We start from the raw sequence: 23424 nt of genomic DNA, 5'->3' as shown, positions 1-23424 counted from the left end.
AGTCGCTATATTCTAAGTTTATCTTGAGGATATATCAAAATGACATTCTACTGAGACGTTATATGAATGTTTTACGTATATTCGGTATGATCACAGTACATTACGTATGAGAGTATAATATTCGTACGATATCTGGTGCTGTCTGGGTAACTTCAATTTGCATTAAAAACAAATATTTTATCTAAACCTTTTTTTTTTTAAATTTTAAATAATCCAAATAGGTCCAATTTTAATCCGTTTATTTAAAATTAACATTTTTCAGATGTCTAGAAGAGTAACACGAGATGTCTTTAAAATGTTCTAAAAATGTTTAAGAATCGTTTTAAATACGTTATGGAACGTCCACTACGTCCATTTTTAATATGCTACACCTAAAAAGTTTTTTTTTTGATATAAACTTTTTTATATCACGACCAAAATGTATCGTTAATTTTTGTATCTGCTAGAATTTTAATTGCCGTAAAGAATTTATAAATTCTGCTTCTGTAAGTTAAATTGATTATGCAATACATATATATCACGCTATGCTAATTACACAGGCACACAAAAAAAAAGTGGTTGGTCCGGCGGACTAGACTAGTCAATCCTTATGTATTTTGACCCGCTGAATCCGAATCTAAGGTCAGAATTGCAAAGTTAGCTCGCATTTTCTAACCTCAAAAAAATTTTTTTTTTAAATATTGGTCCAGTGGGCCAGACTAGTCAATCCTTATGTATTTTGACCCGCTGAATCCGAATCCAAGGTCAGAATTGCAAAGTTAGCTCGCATTTCTTAACCTAAAAAAAAAATTTCTTTTTTAATGTTGGTCCGGCAAACCAGACTAGTTTATTCTTATGTATTTTGACCCGCTGAATCCAAATCCAAGGTTAGAATTGCTGAATTGGCTCATTTTTTCCTAACCTCAAAAAAAAAATTTTTTTAAATGTTGGTCCGGCGGACCAGACTAGTCTATCCTTATGTATTTTGACCCGCTGAATCCAAATCCAAGGTCAGAATTGCTGAATTAGCTCATTTTTTCCTAATCTCAAAAAAAATTTTTTTTAGGTTAGGAAATGCGAGCTAACTTTGCAATTCTGACCTTGAATTCGGATTCAGCAGGTCAAAATACATAAGAATTGACTAGTCTGGCCCACCGGACCAATATTTAAAAAAAAATTTTTTTTTGAGGTTAGAAAATGCGAGCTAATTTTGCAATTCTGATCTTAGATTCGGATTCAGCGGATCGAAATACATAAGGATTGACTAGTCTAGTCCGCCGGACCAACCACTTTTTTTGTGTGCCTGTGTAATTAAAAAATAATTTTTTTTGTGGTTTGAAAATGCGAGCTAACTTTGCAATTCTGACCTTAGATTCGGATTCAGCGGGTCGAAATACATAAGGATTGACTAGTCTAGTCCGCCGGACCAACCACTTTTTTTTTTGTGTGCCTGTGTTATTTATCTACCTCAACTAATTTGTACACACATATAATTTGTGTTGAAATTGCAAGATTATTTTTGAGTGCGGTTTTAACATTTTTTAATATCTGTCTGTTGCGTTTGGGTATATTTAGTAATAATATAACTGTCTTTTAAATAAGGAGATATATAAGTTTTTTGTTAAAGTACATAATAAATATGGTTAATTAATAGATTATTCTAACCTCAGCACCAGATGCTTGTTTTGTGATATCTAGAAGCGCATATCCTTCTGACAATGGTTTCAAGGTTATGTCTTCTATCGTAGCCACTGTCTGCTCGTGAAAATGTGCGAGTTGTGCAGAATAAGAAGGATACTCTGTTGTCATTAATTGAACTTCCAGCTGGTCCAGTTTTGTAAAAGCCTGATTATATTAATCAATGTTAGTAATTAAGTTCAGTAGATATACGTGATTGAATTAAATTTAAAAATTCATTATGTTACTTCACTAATTAGTTCTATATAATTAGAAACTAAAAGCCCTTACCGATTGTGCAAGATTGAAAAAAGCTATTGTCCTATTCAGCAATATATTGTATTGATCTAAATCGTTGATATAATCGGCGGCGGTGCTAAGAATCGCATACGCCTGTTTGGTCGCTTGTTCGCCTGCAAAGTGTCCTGATGACACTAATCGTTCGGTCGATTTAGTTATTTTAATGGCCTTATCTTGAAAATCCTAGAAAACATGAAATTTTTCTTTTAAAATAAATTATTTTATGTAGAAAATATACATATTATGTAAAGGAACATAGAATATATTTATTTAATATATTTAACTTTGATGACGTTGCCTAAATTAAATTTCTTTTCGGATACCTTTGCTTCCACTTGCAACTTTGTTAATTCAAAAAGAAGTAGTTCTGCATTAGATGCAGAATTTCCCAACTGATCGCAATTACTCTCTAGTCCGACAATTCTATCATTGAGAATTTCTTCAAGATCACGAAGATCAGTCGCGAGCAATGCGAGAGCAAGACATTGTTCCAACTGAGTTTTTCTGCTACGAAAAGATGTTTCAATCAGCCGCCTTCTATCATGAAGTTCTTCCAGCCATTTTTCAACTCGTAACACAGCTAATGAAATATTTTTACATCAGAAATCTTAAGTTTAGTATCAATAAGGTAATTAAAACAATAAGCAAATAATTATTTGCAGCTATTGAACAAATATTTAACATACCATGATTAGCTTCATCTTTAATTGTATCTGGTCTAGAATCTAAAGTGCCTTCGCTTACTAATTCCTTGAGTCCATCTAGCAATGTCTTACCCTCCCGTAATGCACCCATCAATGCTTCCAACATATCTTTACGAAGATCTTGAATCTTTGACAGAAAATTTTTTACTGCTTCTTTCTCGATCGGTAGTAACGTGTCATTACACGCCATTTCCAATGCCTCCATATTTTCTCTACATTCTGCCGCGCGACTACAAAAAGATTTAAATCAATTTCATTAATCCTCTGTTCCTGTCGTTACGTTTCAGGATACTGTTTCTATGATCTAATTGTAAGAGAGAAACCACGTCCTTCTATAATAGTTAAAAATTATACTATATATTAATTTTATAATATCACAATTTTATTGTATTAGAACAAGACTCAAGTTATAATTGCAAGTAAAATAAACAAAATAGTAAAGTAAACTTACATATAAGTTTTTAAATTTTGGTTTAAAGAATAAAATATATCTCAATAAGTTATACATTCCTCTTTTTACTTAATTGAAAAAACAAATATAAATTTAGAGAAGTACATTGCTAAAAAAATAAAGAGGAAAAATACTTTACATTACTTATCAATTTAATAAACTTTAATCTTTTGACAATTTATGTGGAAAATAATGTCTAAATCTTTATTATGTAGAATTTCTTTAATTTTATGCATACAAACACTTTACCATTGAAATGATACATTTCGGTCGAGTATCTCCTTACGACGATCTAAAAGTTGATTTACATCGTGCCATGCCTGACCTAATGTCTCCGCCATAGCAGTATATACTTCTGCTCTTGGTTTTTGGGTTGCGATTAATTGATCAGCTTGTCGCAATAATTCTTCCACCGGGCTTTGTTTATTCTGATTATGATAAAGTTTTAATTAACTTTAAGCTTTTTATTTATGCATATTTAATGCAAACTTTTACACAATTTGAAATTTTACTTGACACGTCTAATTTCACCTGTAATCGAAGTAATATCTGATCATGTGCGTTCAAGAATTCTGTGGCTTCTTTTACAGAAGCACCAAGTTTTGTTAGTCCTGGTTGGAATTCGAGTATTTTCAGCTTTAACCATTCGCCGCTCTAAACATAAAAATGATAATAAAATAATATAAAGTAATAAAATAATAAAATAAATTAACTTCTAACAATATAAATAATATTGCATAGACTAAATATATAAGTTTGATATATTATTCAATATCACATTTTATGTGGAAATTATCATTTTCATAATTAATACAATATTGTACCAACATTTGGAACCATTATGGAAGGCAATATACAATACAATCTCAAAAAAGAATCTCAAGAAATGTAAATTCGTTTAATGTCGCAATATAATGTTTGTTTCAACATTTAAATAAATTTCTAATAATTGTCTAGAAATCTAACAATAACTTATAGAATATCGTAAATCAAATTCGGAACAAAGTTTCTTTTAGTCTTTGTCAGTCAGTATTATTAAAAAGAAGAGATGGAAAGAAATAAGATTTGATAAAGATCGTATAGAAATTAGCCCTGCAGAGTTCATTGGCCTTGTAAAGTTAGGCCACAAAAAGGGGCAAGATATGTTTCCATTTTCATCTTTGGCATACTGCCAAATAACTACATTTGGACTGACCAATTCTGTCTTCTGGTATACATCACTCGAACGATAAAATCGTTTCTTTTCCTTTAATATGTACATGCAAAGAAAGAAATACATAACAGTACTTTATAACAAGTTTTTTTAAATATTAGATAGTTGACGGAAAATAATTAGCGAATATTAGACATATTTGTTAAGAATTTAAAAGATATTATTTGTTTACATTGCATTATAAGAAGATGTGATTTGTAAATTTATTTAGTAAAACAGACAAACAGCTCAAATTAAATACGATTTTATACAATTACATATACATACATACATACATACATATATATATATATATATATATATATATATATATCACGAAATAAAACTTTAGTGGAAAAAAACATGACCATTTTCGGCATATGTTAAAACTGCACTAAGTAACTCAATTAGAAAACAAAAATTCAATGTAATTTTGAAAAGACAAAAAAGTTTATTCAGTAAAAGTTATTAAATTAATTGTTTTATCTGTAAACTGTTTTATTTTCTTAGATGTTAATTGAACGATTATTTAATAAACACGGTATCACAACATGCAATGAAAATACTTGACAAATTCTTATGCTTGGCGATGTTACTGTAACTGCGTCGTTAAGCCCTGGTGAAAATGTAAAATCGGAGCGTAAGTCGAATGAAAAGGGAGAGTAATAGAAGCGTTAACAAACCTTCTACGAAGCGTAAATTAAAACAATGAAATGTAAAAGAAGTGTTAACGCTCCTTTTACATTTCATTGTTTCAATTTACGCTTCGTAGAAGGTTTGTTAACGCTTCTATTACTCTCCCTTTACATTCGACTTACGCTCCAATTTTCCATTTTCACCAGGGAGATATCATAAGTCTATGTGTATCTAGACATTCTGGTTAATCTCTACTTAACATTTTCTCTCTTGTTTTGGACATAGAAGAAAGTACTATAGATAGATTGTAGGTAAGATATAGACGAAGGTACGGTAAAAGAAAGAATCATGCCACTTGTCTGCCACTGAACCAGGTTGGGCACAGGCTGCCTCAAGCCATCTCGCTTATATATATATAATACCGGTTTGTTAGATTATACGAAAGTGTGCGGATCCGTACCACGAATCGAATTGTTCGATACGAGTTCACCGATTACTCAATTTACTTATCGATCAATTTTGTAGAATTTGTTGTACAGTTAGTATAAGTTAAATTGATAATTTATATTAAAACAAAAATTAAATTTAGAAATAATTCTTCTCTTCCAAATCTTTTATAAAATAAAATATTTAATTTTAAACTGAAAAAAATCTTCGCTTTATTTCCCGCGACATTTTACTTTTAAGAAATATTAAATATAGTAAAGATGTGCATTCTGTAATTAGTAATAAAATACTTGAAACATAATTTTATATAAATTGTGTTTGAATCGTAATCCTAAATCATGGATTCCTTCAGAATCCAACATAACGTATGTAAATGATTTAACTAATCATGGTGGCGCATAATGTGAGTTACTGTACCTAGCGGTTAAATTTATCCTTCGTATAGTTTCGGGAGACTCATTTTGCTCAGCAGATACCTAAAACGTTTACGGTTTCAAGAAGTCTCGGAAATAGCTATAGAGCGAAGTAACCGAATCCCAAAATACCCACACCATAATGTCATATACAAAATCGCACAATGGAAGATTAGCCTTCACTTAAAATTATTTGAAAGAAGCACGTTAAAACAAAAATATTTTTAAACATTATTTCCAGAGTTTATAAATAAAATTAAATAAAATTACTTGCGTTAACCGAACAAGACTGTAAAATAAAGAATATGCGTTCACAAAGTTGTCCGGATATAAGATATTAGAAATTTATTTTATGTTACAAATTTATTAAATATAATTTTTTAGTAAAAATTTGATTGGAGATATTAAAAACCCTTACTAATAATAATATTATCTATAATAATATTAATCATAATATAATATCAATGAAAAGCATACTTGTGTCTAAAATGAAAAAATCATTGGCCTGTTGTTAATAAATTGATTATATAAAATTGCAATAAATCATCACAGTTCTACTTTATATATATATTTTTTTTATGTTTATACATAAGTCTGAAAATATGTGTAAAAAATGATAAATTTGTGGTGAAATAGTATTAAATAAGCAAGATAATTTATTAAAAAATTTTAATATAATACAAGCTAATTTTATTACTGACAATGAGAGAAAAGTTGAAAAGTTGAAAACTAAATATTTCTTGTGACGTTTTCTTCGATATTTATAAAAAAATTATTTATGAAAATGAAATATACATTTCTATGCAATATTTTGTAAAATGTATTTCTGAAATATATTTCTATAAAATGTATTTTATTTAAAGAGATATGATCCAGCGTGCGTAAAAATAAATGATTTATTTGCTAAAAATAAAACTTTTTTGTCCTATTAAAATAAATTGTTAAAAAAATACTTAAAGCTTTTTTGTGGAAAATAATGTAAATTTTATTTCAAAAATTTTATTCCTAAAAAATAAACCAATTAATAAGAAAAATAAAATGTATTTCGCAGAAATATTTATTTTGTTTTCATAAATAAATTTATTTACAATGAATAAATATCGAAGAAAATGTTACAAGAAATATTTATTACTAATTACTTAAATTTTTTTTTTTTTAGTGTACATTTACAAAATTAATTGTTTGGACACAGAAAATATTGAAAATTTATTTTATATAAAATTATACACATACGCGCGCGCGTGCGCGCGCACACACACACACACACACACACACACACATATTGATGCATCACTGACAAAATTTTTACTTCTAATTGAGTTTTACTTAAAAAGTTAAAATATTTGCTGAATTTGTAGCATAAAATAAACATATATAAATGTTTGTAGAAGTTTAATTATTAATTATTAAATTGATTATTAATATTATTATTCATTAAATGCAACGCATGTTTCTTACTTGAAGTAAAGCGATTACTACACGCGTATCTCCGCTTTGCACAGCTATGGTACTTATAGTAGTAGTTGGAGAAGTAATTTGTTGCGGTATATCTTCGTTTATTTGCATTACTGTTCCTGAATTCATCTCAGTATATCCTTCGGGATGCACGTGAGTTTCCATCAAGTCAGGACCATCCACCATCATTGTTATTTTTATCTTTCGTGCGATAATCAAAATAATTTTAAATCTATGTTAAAGCGACGGTCAATTCACGATATAATTACATAGTAAAATACTCACTGGATATATATTACGAATTGAGCAGTATATATAGTTGAAATATATGCTGAAAATTAACAGAGTATTACGCGATACATAAATAGTGATATTATACGTTTTGACCGGACACAGTGATTTCAATGCCTGGTGCTAAATATATTACAGTGACGTACGTCGATCTAAAACGCGACACAATAAACATCTAACTCATCGATATTCTCAAAAGTTTTATAAATGAAAGATATATTAAAATATTCTCCAATTGGCTCAATCTTCTATGACGTTATTTTTGGCACTTTGCTAAAGGCGCTGGTGTAAAAATTCCGTGAATGTACAACTGAGACAGACAAACCAAAATATTTTATAAAATTTTCTTTTGCAACTCGCTACTTTTTTTTATACTTGCCTTCTCAATTTGTATTATTTTCTTCAAAAAATATAAAAAACAAGTTTAAATTATCGTCAAAATCAAGTTTTTTTTTGCAGAAAAAATATCTTTTAGCAACTTGCTGATTTATAATAGAAGTCATAATCAATTTAAAAATTCTTGTTTACTAGAATACCTATTTTCTCTTTCAACAAAATATAATACAATATACAATATATAAATACTTTGTAGATATCTTTATACGATGACGTCATCTACAGAGACGAACATAAATGGTAGAATAAAACCGGACTGACTGGTAGTGTTCGTTCAACAAGTACATCACGGTAAAAGTCATGTGTAACTGAAGATGATCCGATAGAAAAATTAATTAAATCATCTCGCTAAAACTTTTTTACGTTTCTTTATTGGATTTAGGTTTACGATTCCTCTTTATTATTTTAAAATTACAATAAAAATTGTTTTATTATTCACAAATAATTTGATGAATTTTTTATATTAAAAAAAGTTCTCCGATTAAACTATTCATTTATTAATACATAATTTTAATTTTTTATCTCTTTATAATTTAAATTATTAAATATGTTTAACAGATTTTTATTTTCTTATGTTTAAGTTAGAAAAAGGAAAAAGAAATTTTTGCTTCATTTTTATCATTCCTCTCAACAAATTTATGGTTTTAACTTATATGTGATGCACTAGGTTACATTTTTTTTTTTAATGTCTTTTTTGGAGCATAATTTAGATTTGGCATGATATAATAATCACCTAAATTCAATTTACGTTAATATCAAATGGCGTTAATATCAATGATAACAGCGGCAGAAACACTAGCGTGACACATGTCACGAGTGTATCACGTCACCAGCCGATCGATTGCGGTAACCAGTCGAACCAAGACTGAATCGACGGTACGGTCTCCGGCCTCTGGTTAGCCTCCGGCCGGCAGCCTCCCGCTCACCTTCGTCGAGCACGATCTACGGAACAGAGTTGCGCGGCGCAGCGGCGTCGAAAGTGGAATTCGGTCGTTAAAATAAAGGAAAGTCGAAGATTGGGATAGTCATCCGATATATGTTAAATAAATATCTCGTTAATTTCTTTTAAACAACATTTATTTATAAAAATAACAATTGCATCATGCAATACACACATAAAAATCCACAACAGTGTATTATTAAAGTTTTATTAGTAATAAAGTTACAAATAGCAAAGTACAATAAAAGTGCAGTTAATGGTTTTTAAAACTTTCAATTTTGCTAATTTTTTTATGGCAGCGCATTCTTAATATAAATTACGTAGTCCATATATATTAAATATAAACGATATATATCTTTTTTTTTTCTTTACTCAATCAATCAAAATCGAGACTTATATCGGTAAAATTAATTTTTAAATCCTTTATATATAAAATTTTTCTTCATCACAGCTGCAAATAATTTTTTACTATAAGATTAGATAGACAATCATTATGTACTTAATGCATTAATAAAGGAATAAAGCTTAAGAACTATATAAGTTAACACGAATGCAAAGATATAATAGTATGTATTAATGACAAGAAAGAATTTGAAACAAAAAAATCGATCAAGCGTCGATCAAAGTTATTAATTATGTATACTAACTTCATAGTCATAATTGCACTTACTCACCTTTCTCGCTTTTTCAAGAAAATTTTCACTTTCTAAATTATTATCCTTTTTCATCGATGATATTTTAATTCCACTATTTTCATGAAGTTGTAAAAGAGCTTGCGAAGACAATGGTGCACCTTCGTACTCTTTCAGATTAATGCATGTGCTTTTGTTCAACATATGTTCTTGGGTTTTTGTGAGATTTGTTTCAGCATTTTGATTCGATTGGATCTTTTTGTCAATAGAATTTTTAGATTTTTCTGTTAAACAAAGAATTAACAATGAATTAATAAATATAAATAGATTATGAACACAATATAATGAGCTCGGTAATGCAAAGCAACAAATTATATGAAGAAACAGGTCAATACATCGAGCTAATATAATATTCTTAGTAAAAATATGATTTATTGACTGACATAAAAAAGTAAACAAATCATGAATACAAGAAATTTAATACGCATTATGAATAAAAGACTTTAATTTATAACGCGTATTAGATTTCTTGTATTCATGATTTGTTTACTTTTTTATGTCAGTCAATAAATCATATTTTTATTAAGAATATTATATTAGCTCGATGTATTGACCTGTTTCTTCATATAATAAAGAGATTATTATTTCCATAAAAATTTTTCTCAAAATTAATTATATAATTCTTTAACATTTTCTAGAATTTCTAGAACTTGGAGTATAATGGTTCTACTACGAGGTATAATAATGATTACAGGATTGATTTTTCATAGAACTGCTGCTATGTAAAATGCAATTATGTTATTAAATTTGTTCTTCTGCATACTGTTATCAGTTGCCGTATTGTTTTTAGCAGAAAATTGTTACAAATTATTTCATACCTTTGCTATGCTCTCCGCATCTAAGTTACAATTCTTTGATTTACTTAATTAAGATAGGCTGATAATTTTACTTTTTATTACAAACACATTTATGTCATGAAACGATTTTCTCTTGTCATTTTGATAACGTGGCTGTGTAAATATTGATTAGCTATAATATTTTAGAATTTAAATAAACAATTTATATGTTTTGAAGCATGACTTACGAGCTGTATATGCAGTTGTAGAGGAAAAAATAAGTAATTATGCGATTTCCATTTAATTTAAAATCCCCAAAACGACTTTAAAGCAATATGTTCAAAAGAAGAAGAACAGTGGTAATGTCATAGTCAAAGTTATAAAAATAGACGCTTTTATACAATGTTTACAGAAGAATAAAAAAAGAAGTTTTGTGAATATGTGATTAAAGTATATCATAACTGTATATGATATATTTCATATATCATACACAAATATAAAATATATCATACACAGCCATAATTTATAACTTTCAAGAAATTTTAAACATTAATGGGGAAATAAACACGTTATACAAAATATACCCCGCATGAAACATATATACAGGTTAATCTAGTTTTTCTAAATTAGTGACCTCGTCCATTTGAATTATTTTACAATAAAACTTAAATTGTTCTTGTGGATATTCCGAAAAATATTTCCGAAGAATATTTTAGTGACAAAATTAATTTACTTATTTTTAACGTATTGAAAACTTGTTTAATGCTTAGGGTATTTATTATGCTCTGTGTTCTCCTATAAACTTTATTAAACATTTTTAGAAAATTTCATAGACTTTTGAACAATTGAAAGATTTTTTAGAAATAATTTTAAAAATAAAAAAATTCGTAACGGGTATTGAATCGCTGCTATACTCAATACGCAATTCAGAATTGAAAATCTTTATTTAATCGTTGTTTAATGTTCCATATATTTCGACGACCGTTTCAACTTTCCATTATTTTTTTGTACGTTGATCTATTGACGTTGATCTATTCACGAGTAATAAGCGATGAAAATCAAAATGACCACTTTTTTCTTAAAATCTTAATAACTCGGTCAAAAAAATCGCAGAGCGATGAACAACTACTCAAAATAAAGGGAAAAGATCCCGCTGTAAGATGCGAGTAGCAGAAAGTCTTCGCGATTTTTTCCACAGCAGGTGTAATGCAGCAAAATTACATTAAAAATTTTATTTTGATAGGTCAAGCTTTATCATTGTGCCGTTTTGTGAAAAAAAAGGATAATTGAAATCATCCAAATTCATCTAAAAGTAGAGAGTTCAAGCTTTAAAATGCGTTTTTGCAAATAAAAATACGATGGTTTTTTGAGGATGGTTTTTATACTTATTTGAAGTTACGCAAAATTTCGACACAAATTTTTGTATGTATCAACGCTAATGTTGTTGACCAATATATTATACATTATACACATATTTATACATATAATGTATATGTATATATGTTGTTGTGAGTGCGCGACACTCACACAAACTCTACTTGTAATAACGAGAAGGGTGTCGAGTGACACCTCGCGCGACGACACCGTCCGGCCTTGCTACCGGGCATCGCACCGGCCTTCACACCGGACATCACACCGAGCTACATATCCGGTTACTCATTTTGCCACCCGAAATCTCCTGATTTCCGGTGGAATGCGCCTAGCTAGCAATTGCTGGCTAAGCTAGTGCACGGGCCAAAGGCCCGTGACCGCGAGTGACACCCCTTGGTAACAAGCCGAAAGGCTGAGTATATAAAGACCGCGGAAAGAGAACGAGTGGGCTCATAATCAATAATAATAGCGACGAGTATATGTCGCTCGTCGAAACTACAAACTAGACGAAGTAACTCATCTTTCGGGTTCGCTAACGAAAACTGTACAGGAAGAATAAATATATATCTCTTATTATTAACTCTCGGCGTTATCTCTTGGAAACCTGATCCCGAGGAGTCATCGGCAGCGGTCCCGCACTGTATCCCGAGACCAGGGATACAACAAATTGGTGGCAGCGGTGGGATTCACTGCCGAAAAATACCGAAAAGGGAAAAAACGCTCCCTAACGGACTCAGCGCACAGAAGAAAACCGCCGAAGAGAAACATTAAAGCCAGGGCGACAATTCACCCGAGGCGCAACAAAGCCGACCTGCTGATTCTCCGAGACAAGGAAGGAAGATAGCATCGGACAACAGCGATAGCAGTGTTATCTAAGACGACACCGACCTACCGCAACGTGACGCACCAGCCACAAGCAGCTGAGCGACGGACAACATGCGGCGATACATCGCGGTAATGTAAGTCCACGAAATTATTTTGTATACCAAAAACCTTGTAATAAAAACGACACGCGAACCCGAATTGATTAGGCCCCCGGTAACACTATTACCGAAACGCGTACTAACGATAGCGAATGTCCGACGACAATAGCACACCGATAAGAAACGAATCGTGGCTATTCAGTAGAGCGGCGGCGCGATCCATACACTATCGCGAGTTAGAACTAGCGTGGCGAGCGGCACAGGCCCTCCGTGAGGATCGAGATAACGATCGCAGGGCCTTAGGGCGTCTCCTAGACGGCGATAGCGAGCTACCCGAGCACGTCATACGTGAGCGAGAATTTCCTTTCGGGGCCCTCGACGCCAGTTTATTTTCCACCGACGCAGTTGACGTGACAAGACGAGACCGCGTGGACAGACGGACGAGACCGTACGTTAGTCGCACTCCGAGCCGCGTATCTTCACGAGATGAATTTTCGCTGACCTCGTACGATTCCGATATCTTTAACCCTGAAGAAATTTTCGAGAGATACGAAATGAGTACCAACGAACAAGCTCAACCCTCGGGAACTCAACAATCAGAGGCTCAACATTTCATAGCCGACGCAGAGCGGGAACTTCAAGAAATACACCATGAAATCCGCGAAAACCCAGTTGCACGAGCAGCACCGCCAAACGTAGCACAAGAGAGAGACAATGAAGTCCGAGACACTCTGCGCGCGGTGATTCAAGAATTACGTCGGTTACAAACAGACATAGACGCCGTACGGGAAACGCAAGTACACACTCAGCGCATTCACGACTATCGACCATCGCGACTCAGTAGGAGAGACACAACCTACGTAGATCACGATGATGTTCGCCACCAGCGAGGTCGCGGGTCCCTACCATTAAAAGAAGCGCGCTGCATGATCCCTGAATTCGACGGGAATGCAAGTAAACTACAAGAGTTTCTAAGCGCCATGACATATGCGGTCGAAAACATCGATCCGAACGATGAGGTAACTCTGTTAGGAGCTATCCTATGCACCAAGTTGAAAGGGCGCGCAATGTTGGATTTCCAAACGCGAAAGATTCGCAATTTTGAACAACTAAGACAGGAATTAGAAGCGTGCTACGTGAGTAAAAAGAGCACCACACATTTGCAAATTGAATTTAATACTCTCAAACAAAGAACCGGAGAAAATGCACGGACCTACGGACTTAGAGCCGACAAATTAACAATGGATCTGTATGAGTCCATGATAGAGGGTCGACAACATTACACAACGGAAAATAAACGCGCGATATTAGATATCCTACAACAACAGGCGCTTGAGAATTATCAGATAGGGCTAAACGACGACACAAAAGCCGTAGTCAGATCGCGAGGATATGCAACGTTGCAGGATGCGATAGCAGCCGCGACCGCAGAAGAACGAATAAAGGGAACAACAGTTTCCCGCCCGAAACCAAAATATTATATGCCGGCCGCAGATAATTACAAAAATAAGCTACAATGTCGAAAGTGCGGAAAGTTAGGACACCACGGAAAAGACTGTCGCAACAGTCGTTACTCGAACCGGTTCGCATTACCACAACCTGATAAAACACGTATAAATGCCGTAGAGAAATTCTGCAAGCATTGCAAAAAACGTGGCCATACACAAGCCGAGTGTTGGCACTTGAACGGGAGGCCTCGCAACAAAACGCCATATCACCCTCCTCGACCACAAAATAATGGGAATAAAAATAACAACCCTAGAAAAGCGATCGAACCGCGTAAAAAGAAGAATTCCGGATCCGAGTCTAGTAGCGAAGACGAAAGGAAAACAGCCGGAAAGAAAGATAAGCGCGCTCAGACGTATCAGGTCGCGCAAGTAACTCGAGCCGCCCAGCCGAGCAGCGGCCTAGATCAAATCACGCTTCCGATACAAGAAACGCGCTCAGGAGAAATAAACATGCTTTTCGATTCGGGCGCAACCCTTTCACTCATCAAGGTAAAAAACTTAAAAGGGAAAACTCGAATTTCCCCCGAAAAAATCACCCTTGCGGGAATAACGGGGCACAAAATGTATACAATCGGAAGCATGCAAGCCCACATTAATATAGGCGAACAGGTATTAAGACATACCATGTACGTGGTCAAGGATGACTTCCCCATGGAGTACGATGGAATACTGGGACTGGACTTCATGAAAAATCACCGCGTGATCTGCGATTACGACAAACAACAATTGAACATCGCCGGCGTCACTTTCAAAATAAAACCTTACGGTAAGATAATTCTACAACCGCGCAGCGAGACTATTGTCCGAGCAACCACTAACCGAAATCAGCCCGGAGTAATCCAGGCGAAGGAAACTAAGCCCGGCGTATATATCGGACGATGCATGGTCAAGCCGAAGAATTTTGCATGCGTAATCAGCATCATAAATACCACAGATAAGCCGGTAGAGATACGCACGCCGCACGTGACAATAGAAGATCCCGACGAAAGTGATCATCAAATATACGCGGTTATCAACGAGGCGGAACGCGCGAATAAACTCCCACGAAGCAAACGAATCTGACAAACATTGCGTACCCAGCATCTCAATTCGGAAGAACGACAGGCACTCACACGGATATGCGAAGAATACCAAGATACCTTCCACCTCAGTGGAGAACCACTGACATGCACTGCAGCAGTGAAACACGAGATACGTACACAAGCCGACTCATCGCCGGTCAACGTACGGCCGTATCGCCTCCCCGCAAGGCATAAGGAAGAGGTGAATACACAGATAAAACAAATGCTGCATGATGGCATTATCAAAGCCAGCACGAGCCAATGGAATGCGCCACTGCTAGTGGTACCCAAAAAGGCCGACTCGTCTGGAAAACCGAAGCTCCGAATCGTGATCGACTTCCGAAAACTAAATGATCTAACAATTGGCGATTCTTTTCCCCTACCCAATATTGAGGAAATATTAGATCAGCTGGGAAACGCCAAATATTTTTCGACGCTAGACTTAGCGTCGGGGTATCATCAGATACCGATGGCTGAGCCAGATAAACAAAAGACAGCGTTCTCGACACCATACGGACATTATGAATATAATCGGATGCCCTTTGGATTAAAAAATGCGCCAGCCACATTCCAGAGGCTGATGAACTCGGTACTCATGGGAATTCAAGGACTCAGATGCCTAGTATATCTCGATGACATAGTGATATACGGATCGAGTTTAAGCGACCATAATAAACGCCTAACAGAAGTATTGCAACGCCTACGAGAAGCGAACTTAAAGTTGCAACCGGACAAGTGCGAATTCCTGCGCAAGGAAGTAAATTACCTAGGACACGTAATTTCCGAAAATGGAATATCGCCCGACCCGGCAAAATTGCAAGCTATAGAAGATTTTCCGGAGCCCAAAAAGGTCAAAGATATCCAATCATTTATAGGCCTGGCCGGATATTACAGAAAATTTATCAGCAATTTTTCCAAGATCGCGAAACCATTAACAAAACTAACAAAAAAGACGGAAACATTCGCGTGGACTGCCGAACAGCAAATAGCTTTCAACACATTAAAAGAAAAATTAACTACGGCGCCCGTACTTCAATACCCAGATTTTACAAAAGAATTCAACGTGACTACCGACGCCTCAGATTATGCAATAGGAGCCGTACTGTCACAGGGACCGATAGGAAAAGACCGTCCCATTGCTTACGCGAGCAGAATATTAAACCGCGCCGAGCAAAACTACAGCACGACAGAGAAAGAATTACTTGCAATAGTATGGGCTGTAAAACACTTTCGGCCATATGTCTATGGGACAAAATTCAAAATCGTAACTGACCACAAACCCCTTATATGGTTATTTAACGTAAATGACCCCGGATCAAGATTGATCCGATGGCGATTAAAACTGGAGGAATATGACTATGAAATTATTCATAAGGCCGGTCGAGCGAACGCGAACGCCGACGCGCTAAGTCGCAACGTGAAGCGGGAAGCTCACGTTACCAAAGCAGCTGATAGAATCCTCACACTAGACGAAGACGGCGAATACGCACGTGCATCTACAGAAGATGAAAAGGAAGAAGACAACGTATGCGAACCAGCGTACACAGAAGAAAAGAAAAAACAAATTCTATACGAATATCATGATGCACCTATGGGAGGGCACCAAGGAATTGAGAGAACAATAAAAAGAATACGATTGACACATAATTGGCCCGGATTAACGGCCGATGTAGAGCGATACATTAAAAAATGTGAGCTTTGTCAGAAAAATAAACTTTCTCGGAGAATAAAAGCCCCTCTTGTCGTCACAGACACGCCTAGCCGACCTTTCGAAAAATGTGCACTGGATATAGTGGGACCACTAACAATAACGAAAAATGAAAATCGGTACCTACTGACATTCCAAGACCATCTTACAAAATTTAGTAAGGCAATACCTATACCGAACCAGGAAGCAAATACCGTGAGCAAAGAATTTGTCACGAAAATCGTCCTGGAATACGGAACGCCAGAATACGTACTGACAGACCAAGGCACTAACTTCCTGAGCGAAATTTTCAAGAATACGTGCAAGCTACTGAAGATAAATAAAATTCAGACTACCGCATATCATCCCGAAAGCAATGGTATCCTCGAGCGATCACATCGGACCTTAGCAGAATACCTGCGACATTATATAAATAAGGACCAAACCGATTGGGACGAATGGATCCCGTACGCGATGCACACGTATAATACAACGCCTCATACGGCGACAGGGTATACACCGTTTGAATTAATCTACGGTCGACAGGCAGAACTGCCGACGGCCCTGACAAAACCGCCTAAACCTACCTACAACTACGACGATTACGCGCAGGAATTACGGGAAAGGTTAAGAGCCACTAATCGTGTCGCACGCAAAAATATAAAAGACGAAAAGGCCAAGGCCAAGACGCAGTACGATAAAAAGACAAAAGAAATAAGATTTAAAGTCGGCGAAAAAGTATTACTTTACGACGAAACGCTCCGACGCGGAAGATCGAAAAAACTCGACGCGCAATGGACCGGACCGTATACGGTAACCGAAAAACATTCTAATATAAACTATACAATAAGGCGAGGGAGGACAACGACGCGCGTACACGTAAACCGTCTGAAACCGTTTATTGAGGCCTAACCCGCGGTCAAAAGAGAGGATAAAAAACATGCTCACATGCACGCACATACACAATAAAAAGAAAAAAGAGAAATATAATAAATAAAAAAGAATTAGACTCACCAAAACGAAGACCGCCAACCAGGAACATAATCCATAACAGCAGAGGATACACTATACACTAAAACTAAACTAAACACTAAAACTAAACTACACACTACAAACTACTATACTACAAAGTATCTATACACGGATTAGTCAACCGCGTCCATGTCTGGATCCTCCGGCGAAAGATCCAGACGAGGCAAGTTTCCCTCGCGCAAATATTGATCCACGGCAAACTCGAACTCCAAATCGAGGTCACCACCGAATTCTTCACTATAATCATTAGTTAAAAAACGAGCAAGCAAAGGGGCGGGAATCAAAATTTCCCCAAGCTCGTCGGTCGGAAAACACTCGGAGAACACCTCGCCCTCCGCACCGGCGGGAACAAACATTTCGGACTCCTGAGAAAGGTCCATGAATAAATCTAAATCTCCATAAGGAGCACTATCAGGGTTTGATAAATGTTCAAACCCACTAACGAGCAATGGCTCAGCGGCACCCGTGCACTCCTCATCAACGGACGAAAAACTTTCGTCCAAAAGAGCCACAGTGTCAAGATCACTGAAATCGTCGAAACTGTTCTCACTCTCCTCAGCACTCTCTTCACTGGAAGACGCGAAGAAAAACTCACGACGAGACATGATTATGAAAAACAAGCAAACGCACGAACAGATAGCCGACAAGAGACTAAAGGACCGGATCGTCCAGAAAAGAAAAGACACACGAAAAAAGGTGTAAATAGATAACAGGATGCAACGCTAAGCATACGATAAAAAATGAGGAATCAACGAGATACACAGGCAACGGAAACGAAAATATGACACATTTCGAAGTGCGAAATGATAAACGATACAAATTTGAGAATTCTTTTCCGCTCCCATCTGAACTTGAGAATCCTTTTCCGCTCCCACGGTCCCACAACGATCACATATAAAAATACTTTTGTAGCAAGTAAAAATAATATATACAAAAAAAAAAAAAAAAAATTTTTTTTTTAAATAAAACAAAATAATTACAGATTTATAATCTGGGTGACGCTAAGTTCCGCAGAAGACCCGGACATGAAGGCACCGTATGAAATAGAAAAATTTACGCACCATCCAGGGATATATTTTGAAAAGCTAGGAGGATTACATCAGGTTGAATCCTTCTGGAAAGTGGTCATCAAGATAGACGTGACGACACTATCAAAACGACTCGCACAGGTAGAAAAATACGTACGCAAAACGGATAATCTATGCAAAATGATAGCAGTCATAGGGAAAGAAACATGCGAAAATTTACACAGCGTTATTGAAAAAGGGTGTGAAAGAACTAATAAATTAATAGAACGCATAAACTCAACATACAATACAAGAATACACAAAAGAGGATTAATCGACGGGATAGGATCAGTCGCAAAATCATTGTTCGGTACGATGGACGCAAACGATGAAAAATTAATTAACGAACAACTAACGGTATTACACGACTCACAGGAATTAAACAAACACGCAATAAAAAACCAAATAAAAATAATGCAAGCCACTATCGCTCACATTGATAACAGTGAAAGAACTATCCGACAAAACGAAAATACTCTCGCGGACGCGACAGACAAACTAAGAACAAAATTATTAGAAGACGAACGCCAAAGTAACTTACACGAAAATTTTATAATAATTAACGCGGTACTGTCTGATCTAACACGCGACGCGGAAGACGTACTAGAATATTTAACGTTTTTAAAAGAAGGAATTCTGCATCCTCGGTTAACACCTATATCAATAATAATAGAATCACTTAAAGACGCTAGCTCGCAATTGCCCGAAGGACTCTACTTCCCATTCAGAATAAAAGAGAATGAATGGTCGACAATAGAGAAATTTGCGACAGTAGGCGCATACTGCGATCAAATAAATATATATACTATTTTACGATTCCCTCTAATTTCGATGCCAAAATACGAAATACTAAGTGTAATTCCGCTACCTATCCCAAGTCAGAACAACATTTTTTCGTTCGTAGAAATTAACAATCCCCTGATTGCAATAGACACAGAACAGCGTACTTACATAACCCTCGCAAAGAACGACCTGCGGAAATGCATAGAGATAAATACCGAATACCTATGCACGGAAAATCACCCCGTATATCAAATAAACCCAGACTCTATCTGCGAGATAAAAATGTATCTAGAAACGAAAGATCATTATAAAAATTGTAACATAAAAAATGCGACGTCGAACCACAGTCTTTGGATAGCGTTAAGTAATTCACACTCGTGGCTATACTCGTCACCACGAAAGCAAGTAATTACTCTACATTGTAAAGACCATGGAAAAATAAAGGAAACAATTGAAAAAGTAGGTAAAATTACATTAAAAAATAACTGTAAGTTAGTGACAGAAAATACAATTATAAGATCACCCAAGATGTCACATGAGACAAGAGTAGAATCATATCTCCCTCAGTATAATATTTCACTACTACAGAAGCCTGGTTTAGAAAACGATACAGGTCTCAAAGAAATAAAATTAAAAAATATTATACCAAATCCGACGGAATTAAAAAATTCCAAGGATAAATTAGAGGAGATAGACAACGAACTAGATAAAAATTCAAGTTCGATTTTTCAGTCGCCACACTTTATTTTTCCAATGGCGACAAGCGGAACAACAATTGTAATAATAATAATAGCCGTAGTAATAGGATTTATTATAATAAAAAAGAAAAAACGGAATAACAATAAGCGGGTGACATTAGATATAGATACAGAATATACGATACCGAGATCTATCCTAAAACGAAGCAACAGCACACGTTTCTAACACAAAAAACATATATATATATATATATGTATATATATGTAATAGTAATTAACAACTATATGTAATAGTAATTATTATATATATCATATACAATTTGATCCATTATTTCCTGCGGGAAAAAACGTGGCATTAGTTTGCACAGCTCTACGTCTCGGATTAACAAAATTAGACCCATATATCACACGATATATCGCGTTACACCGGAACCAAAGAATCAAAAAACTTATTTCTGCAAATTTCGCTCACACACCGGATGTGCATAGCTGAATTGACTATGACCATATATGGCCCGATTTAGGGAATTACACCCCACCACTTCCATTCCTACGAGACTATAAAAACTGACGACCCAATCGAGCCCTAAAGACTCGATACTGTCGTTACGATAAACAAAGTTCAAGCTCAAGAACAACAGCAGCAGCCAGGCGGAACCAGCCCCGCAAATTACCCCGGTGACATAGAGTTTACAACACACACACCAACTCCAAGGACAGGATGAAAATTCCTGTGGAATTTGAACTCAGTCAGCCCATCGATGGAGTGCGCCCATTGGACCACCCAGAAAGATACGAAAGACTTCTACGAAGCATCTGCCTCCAACCAACAGAGAGATGTCTAGTGGAAACAGAGTTTCCTTGGAGAAGATGGTGCCGAAGCTGTTATCGCCAACGATACCGGCTTTATTGCACCATACGAGATCCATCGGCACACGGATACCGGACGCAGCTCTCACCTGACGAACATTGGGAAACGATCACCGAGTGTTTCAAATGCGGAAAAGTGTTAATGAACGTGTGCCCTGCCAGAAACTGCCGGAAGTGCATCGAGATATTCCTCGACGAAGAAGAGGCCGTAAACGAGACCCTGGACATGAACATGTTCAGTTTTGAAAGATTTTAAAACCTGTGTGTACGCGAATCTGAGAACGAGCAATACCAGCTACAAATGGTATGTAATTATTAGTATAAAACAATAAAGAAATAGCGATTAGTATATAGTTTTTCACTAAGGAAAAGCGATAAGATAGCGTAAACTATTAGTTGCGAAAACTCAGCCCCTCGTTTTCTTTCCAATAAGGGGGAGGGATGTTGTGAGTGCGCGACACTCACACAAACTCTACTTGTAATAACGAGAAGGGTGTCGAGTGACACCTCGCGCGACGACACCGTCCGGCCTTGCTACCGGGCATCGCACCGGCCTTCACACCGGACATCACACCGAGCTACATATCCGGTTACTCATTTTGCCACCCGAAATCTCCTGATTTCCGGTGGAATGCGCCTAGCTAGCAATTGCTGGCTAAGCTAGTGCACGGGCCAAAGGCCCGTGACCGCGAGTGACACCCCTTGGTAACAAGCCGAAAGGCTGAGTATATAAAGACCGCGGAAAGAGAACGAGTGGGCTCATAATCAATAATAATAGCGACGAGTATATGTCGCTCGTCGAAACTACAAACTAGACGAAGTAACTCATCTTTCGGGTTCGCTAACGAAAACTGTACAGGAAGAATAAATATATATCTCTTATTATTAACTCTCGGCGTTATCTCTTGGAAACCTGATCCCGAGGAGTCATCGGCAGCGGTCCCGCACTGTATCCCGAGACCAGGGATACAACAATGTGTATATGTATATATATATATATATATATGCATATGTGCATTATGAATTATACATGTGTACTAGGTTTTATAAATGAGTGGTCAAACTTTAACAACATATTCTACTCACTATAAAAGAATTTTTTAAAGTCATATAATTACTTTATTTACAAGATGTCGATAAGAATATTTTATTAAAAAAGAATCGCAAAAAGGGTGCAAAAAATGTCCGTTTTTCCGTCCTCGATATATCATATAAATTTTATGCCAAATAGTCATCACATGAGTTTTATGCCAAACTCAGATAAAAAATTAATTGCAGAAAAGTTTTACGATGAGCATAAATTGATTTCAGAGATATAGGGGGATCAAAGTAGTTAACGCTTACAAACAAAGTATGACATTATCGACACTTGATAGCATAAACTTTTGTTGAATTTTTTCGAAACTCAGTATCTACGGGTTCTTTGAATTCCTGATTACGAATCTGATGTCAGATCTGATAATTAGATAACAATTTTTGGAGAAATTTGTTGTACCTCTCGTTGTGAGTACGATTTGGGATCGCTGCCAGAGATCTCGCGAGGAAGGTATTTCGTCACATACACCGTTATTTGTCTTGAACACTTTTATTCTTGTATTCAGTTACAATGGGTAGATCGCGACCCCGCAAGGCAGAGTGTCGCGTCTATTAGCTCGTTGTCTACGACCCCGCAAGGCAGAGCGTCGTGGTTGTGTGTTTACAATAAGTTATCTCGGCGATACACGACCCCGCAAAGCAGAGTGTCGTGTGTAGTCTTAGTTTGTCTACTTCGGATTGACCCGCTCCTCACCTTCTTTCGCCGGTTTATATATCCGATAATTCGGTAGTTGGATCGAAAGAAGGGGAGGATTGCGTGAGGGTGTAAATCGGTCAGTATTCCAAATTATTGCTTAGACAGCAAGTGCTGTCTAAGGAGCATTGCGCTAATTGTCGAGCGGATTGCGCGAAACCTCGCTCGATGCTGACTGCAGCTGACCGACTTACGTCATTGTGTTACTGACACTTTATTGTTATGAGTATGTCACTCATAACAAATTAATTTCATTATGCTTTTATCCATTATATCGGATCTCCCA

The 23424-nt window shown here is 35.7% G+C and overlaps 3 protein-coding genes across 11 annotated transcripts in view; 1 reads left to right on the top strand and 2 right to left on the bottom strand.

The window, feature by feature from the left end:
• Nucleotides 1-23424, bottom strand: part of LOC105840013 (muscle M-line assembly protein unc-89) — a 165645-nt gene that overhangs the window by 116858 nt on the left and 25363 nt on the right. For 6 of the 9 annotated variants that reach the window (XM_028192292.2, XM_012686715.2, XM_012686719.2 and 3 more), the window contains exons 6-12: nucleotides 9556-9797; nucleotides 3643-3765; nucleotides 3361-3539; nucleotides 2643-2890; nucleotides 2280-2536; nucleotides 1948-2139; nucleotides 1645-1824 (exon numbers count right to left, since the gene is read on the bottom strand). In XM_028192292.2, the coding sequence (XP_028048093.1) occupies nucleotides 1645-1824; nucleotides 1948-2139; nucleotides 2280-2536; nucleotides 2643-2890; nucleotides 3361-3539; nucleotides 3643-3765; nucleotides 9556-9797 (1421 nt within the window). Of the gene's footprint in view, nucleotides 1-1644; nucleotides 1825-1947; nucleotides 2140-2279; nucleotides 2537-2642; nucleotides 2891-3360; nucleotides 3540-3642; nucleotides 3766-7257; nucleotides 7456-7539; nucleotides 7935-8674; nucleotides 9533-9555; nucleotides 9798-23424 lie in introns of those variants that run through there. The other 3 variants (XM_012686716.3, XM_012686717.3, XM_036288735.1) reach the window with 3 other exon arrangements.
• On the top strand, nucleotides 11839-22238 carry LOC118646248. The gene is made up of 2 exons (XM_036288737.1): nucleotides 11839-12679; nucleotides 18914-22238. Exons 1-2 carry the CDS (start codon nucleotides 12657-12659, stop codon nucleotides 20703-20705), a joined length of 1815 nt encoding a protein of 604 aa, XP_036144630.1. The 5' UTR covers nucleotides 11839-12656; the 3' UTR covers nucleotides 20706-22238.
• On the bottom strand, nucleotides 17271-18916 carry LOC118646249. Its single transcript, XM_036288739.1, has 3 exons — nucleotides 18027-18916; nucleotides 17391-17395; nucleotides 17271-17283 (listed from the first exon to the last, which is right to left on the bottom strand). Exon 1 carries the CDS (start codon nucleotides 18534-18536, stop codon nucleotides 18045-18047), a length of 492 nt encoding a protein of 163 aa, XP_036144632.1. The 5' UTR covers nucleotides 18537-18916; the 3' UTR covers nucleotides 17271-17283; nucleotides 17391-17395; nucleotides 18027-18044.

This window comes from Monomorium pharaonis, chromosome 6 (genome assembly GCF_013373865.1).
Source record: "Monomorium pharaonis isolate MP-MQ-018 chromosome 6, ASM1337386v2, whole genome shotgun sequence".
Taxonomy (NCBI): Eukaryota; Metazoa; Arthropoda; class Insecta; order Hymenoptera; family Formicidae; genus Monomorium; species Monomorium pharaonis.
The sequence above is the reverse complement of the archived record's forward strand: the minus strand, read 5'-3'. Positions and strand labels throughout refer to the sequence as shown.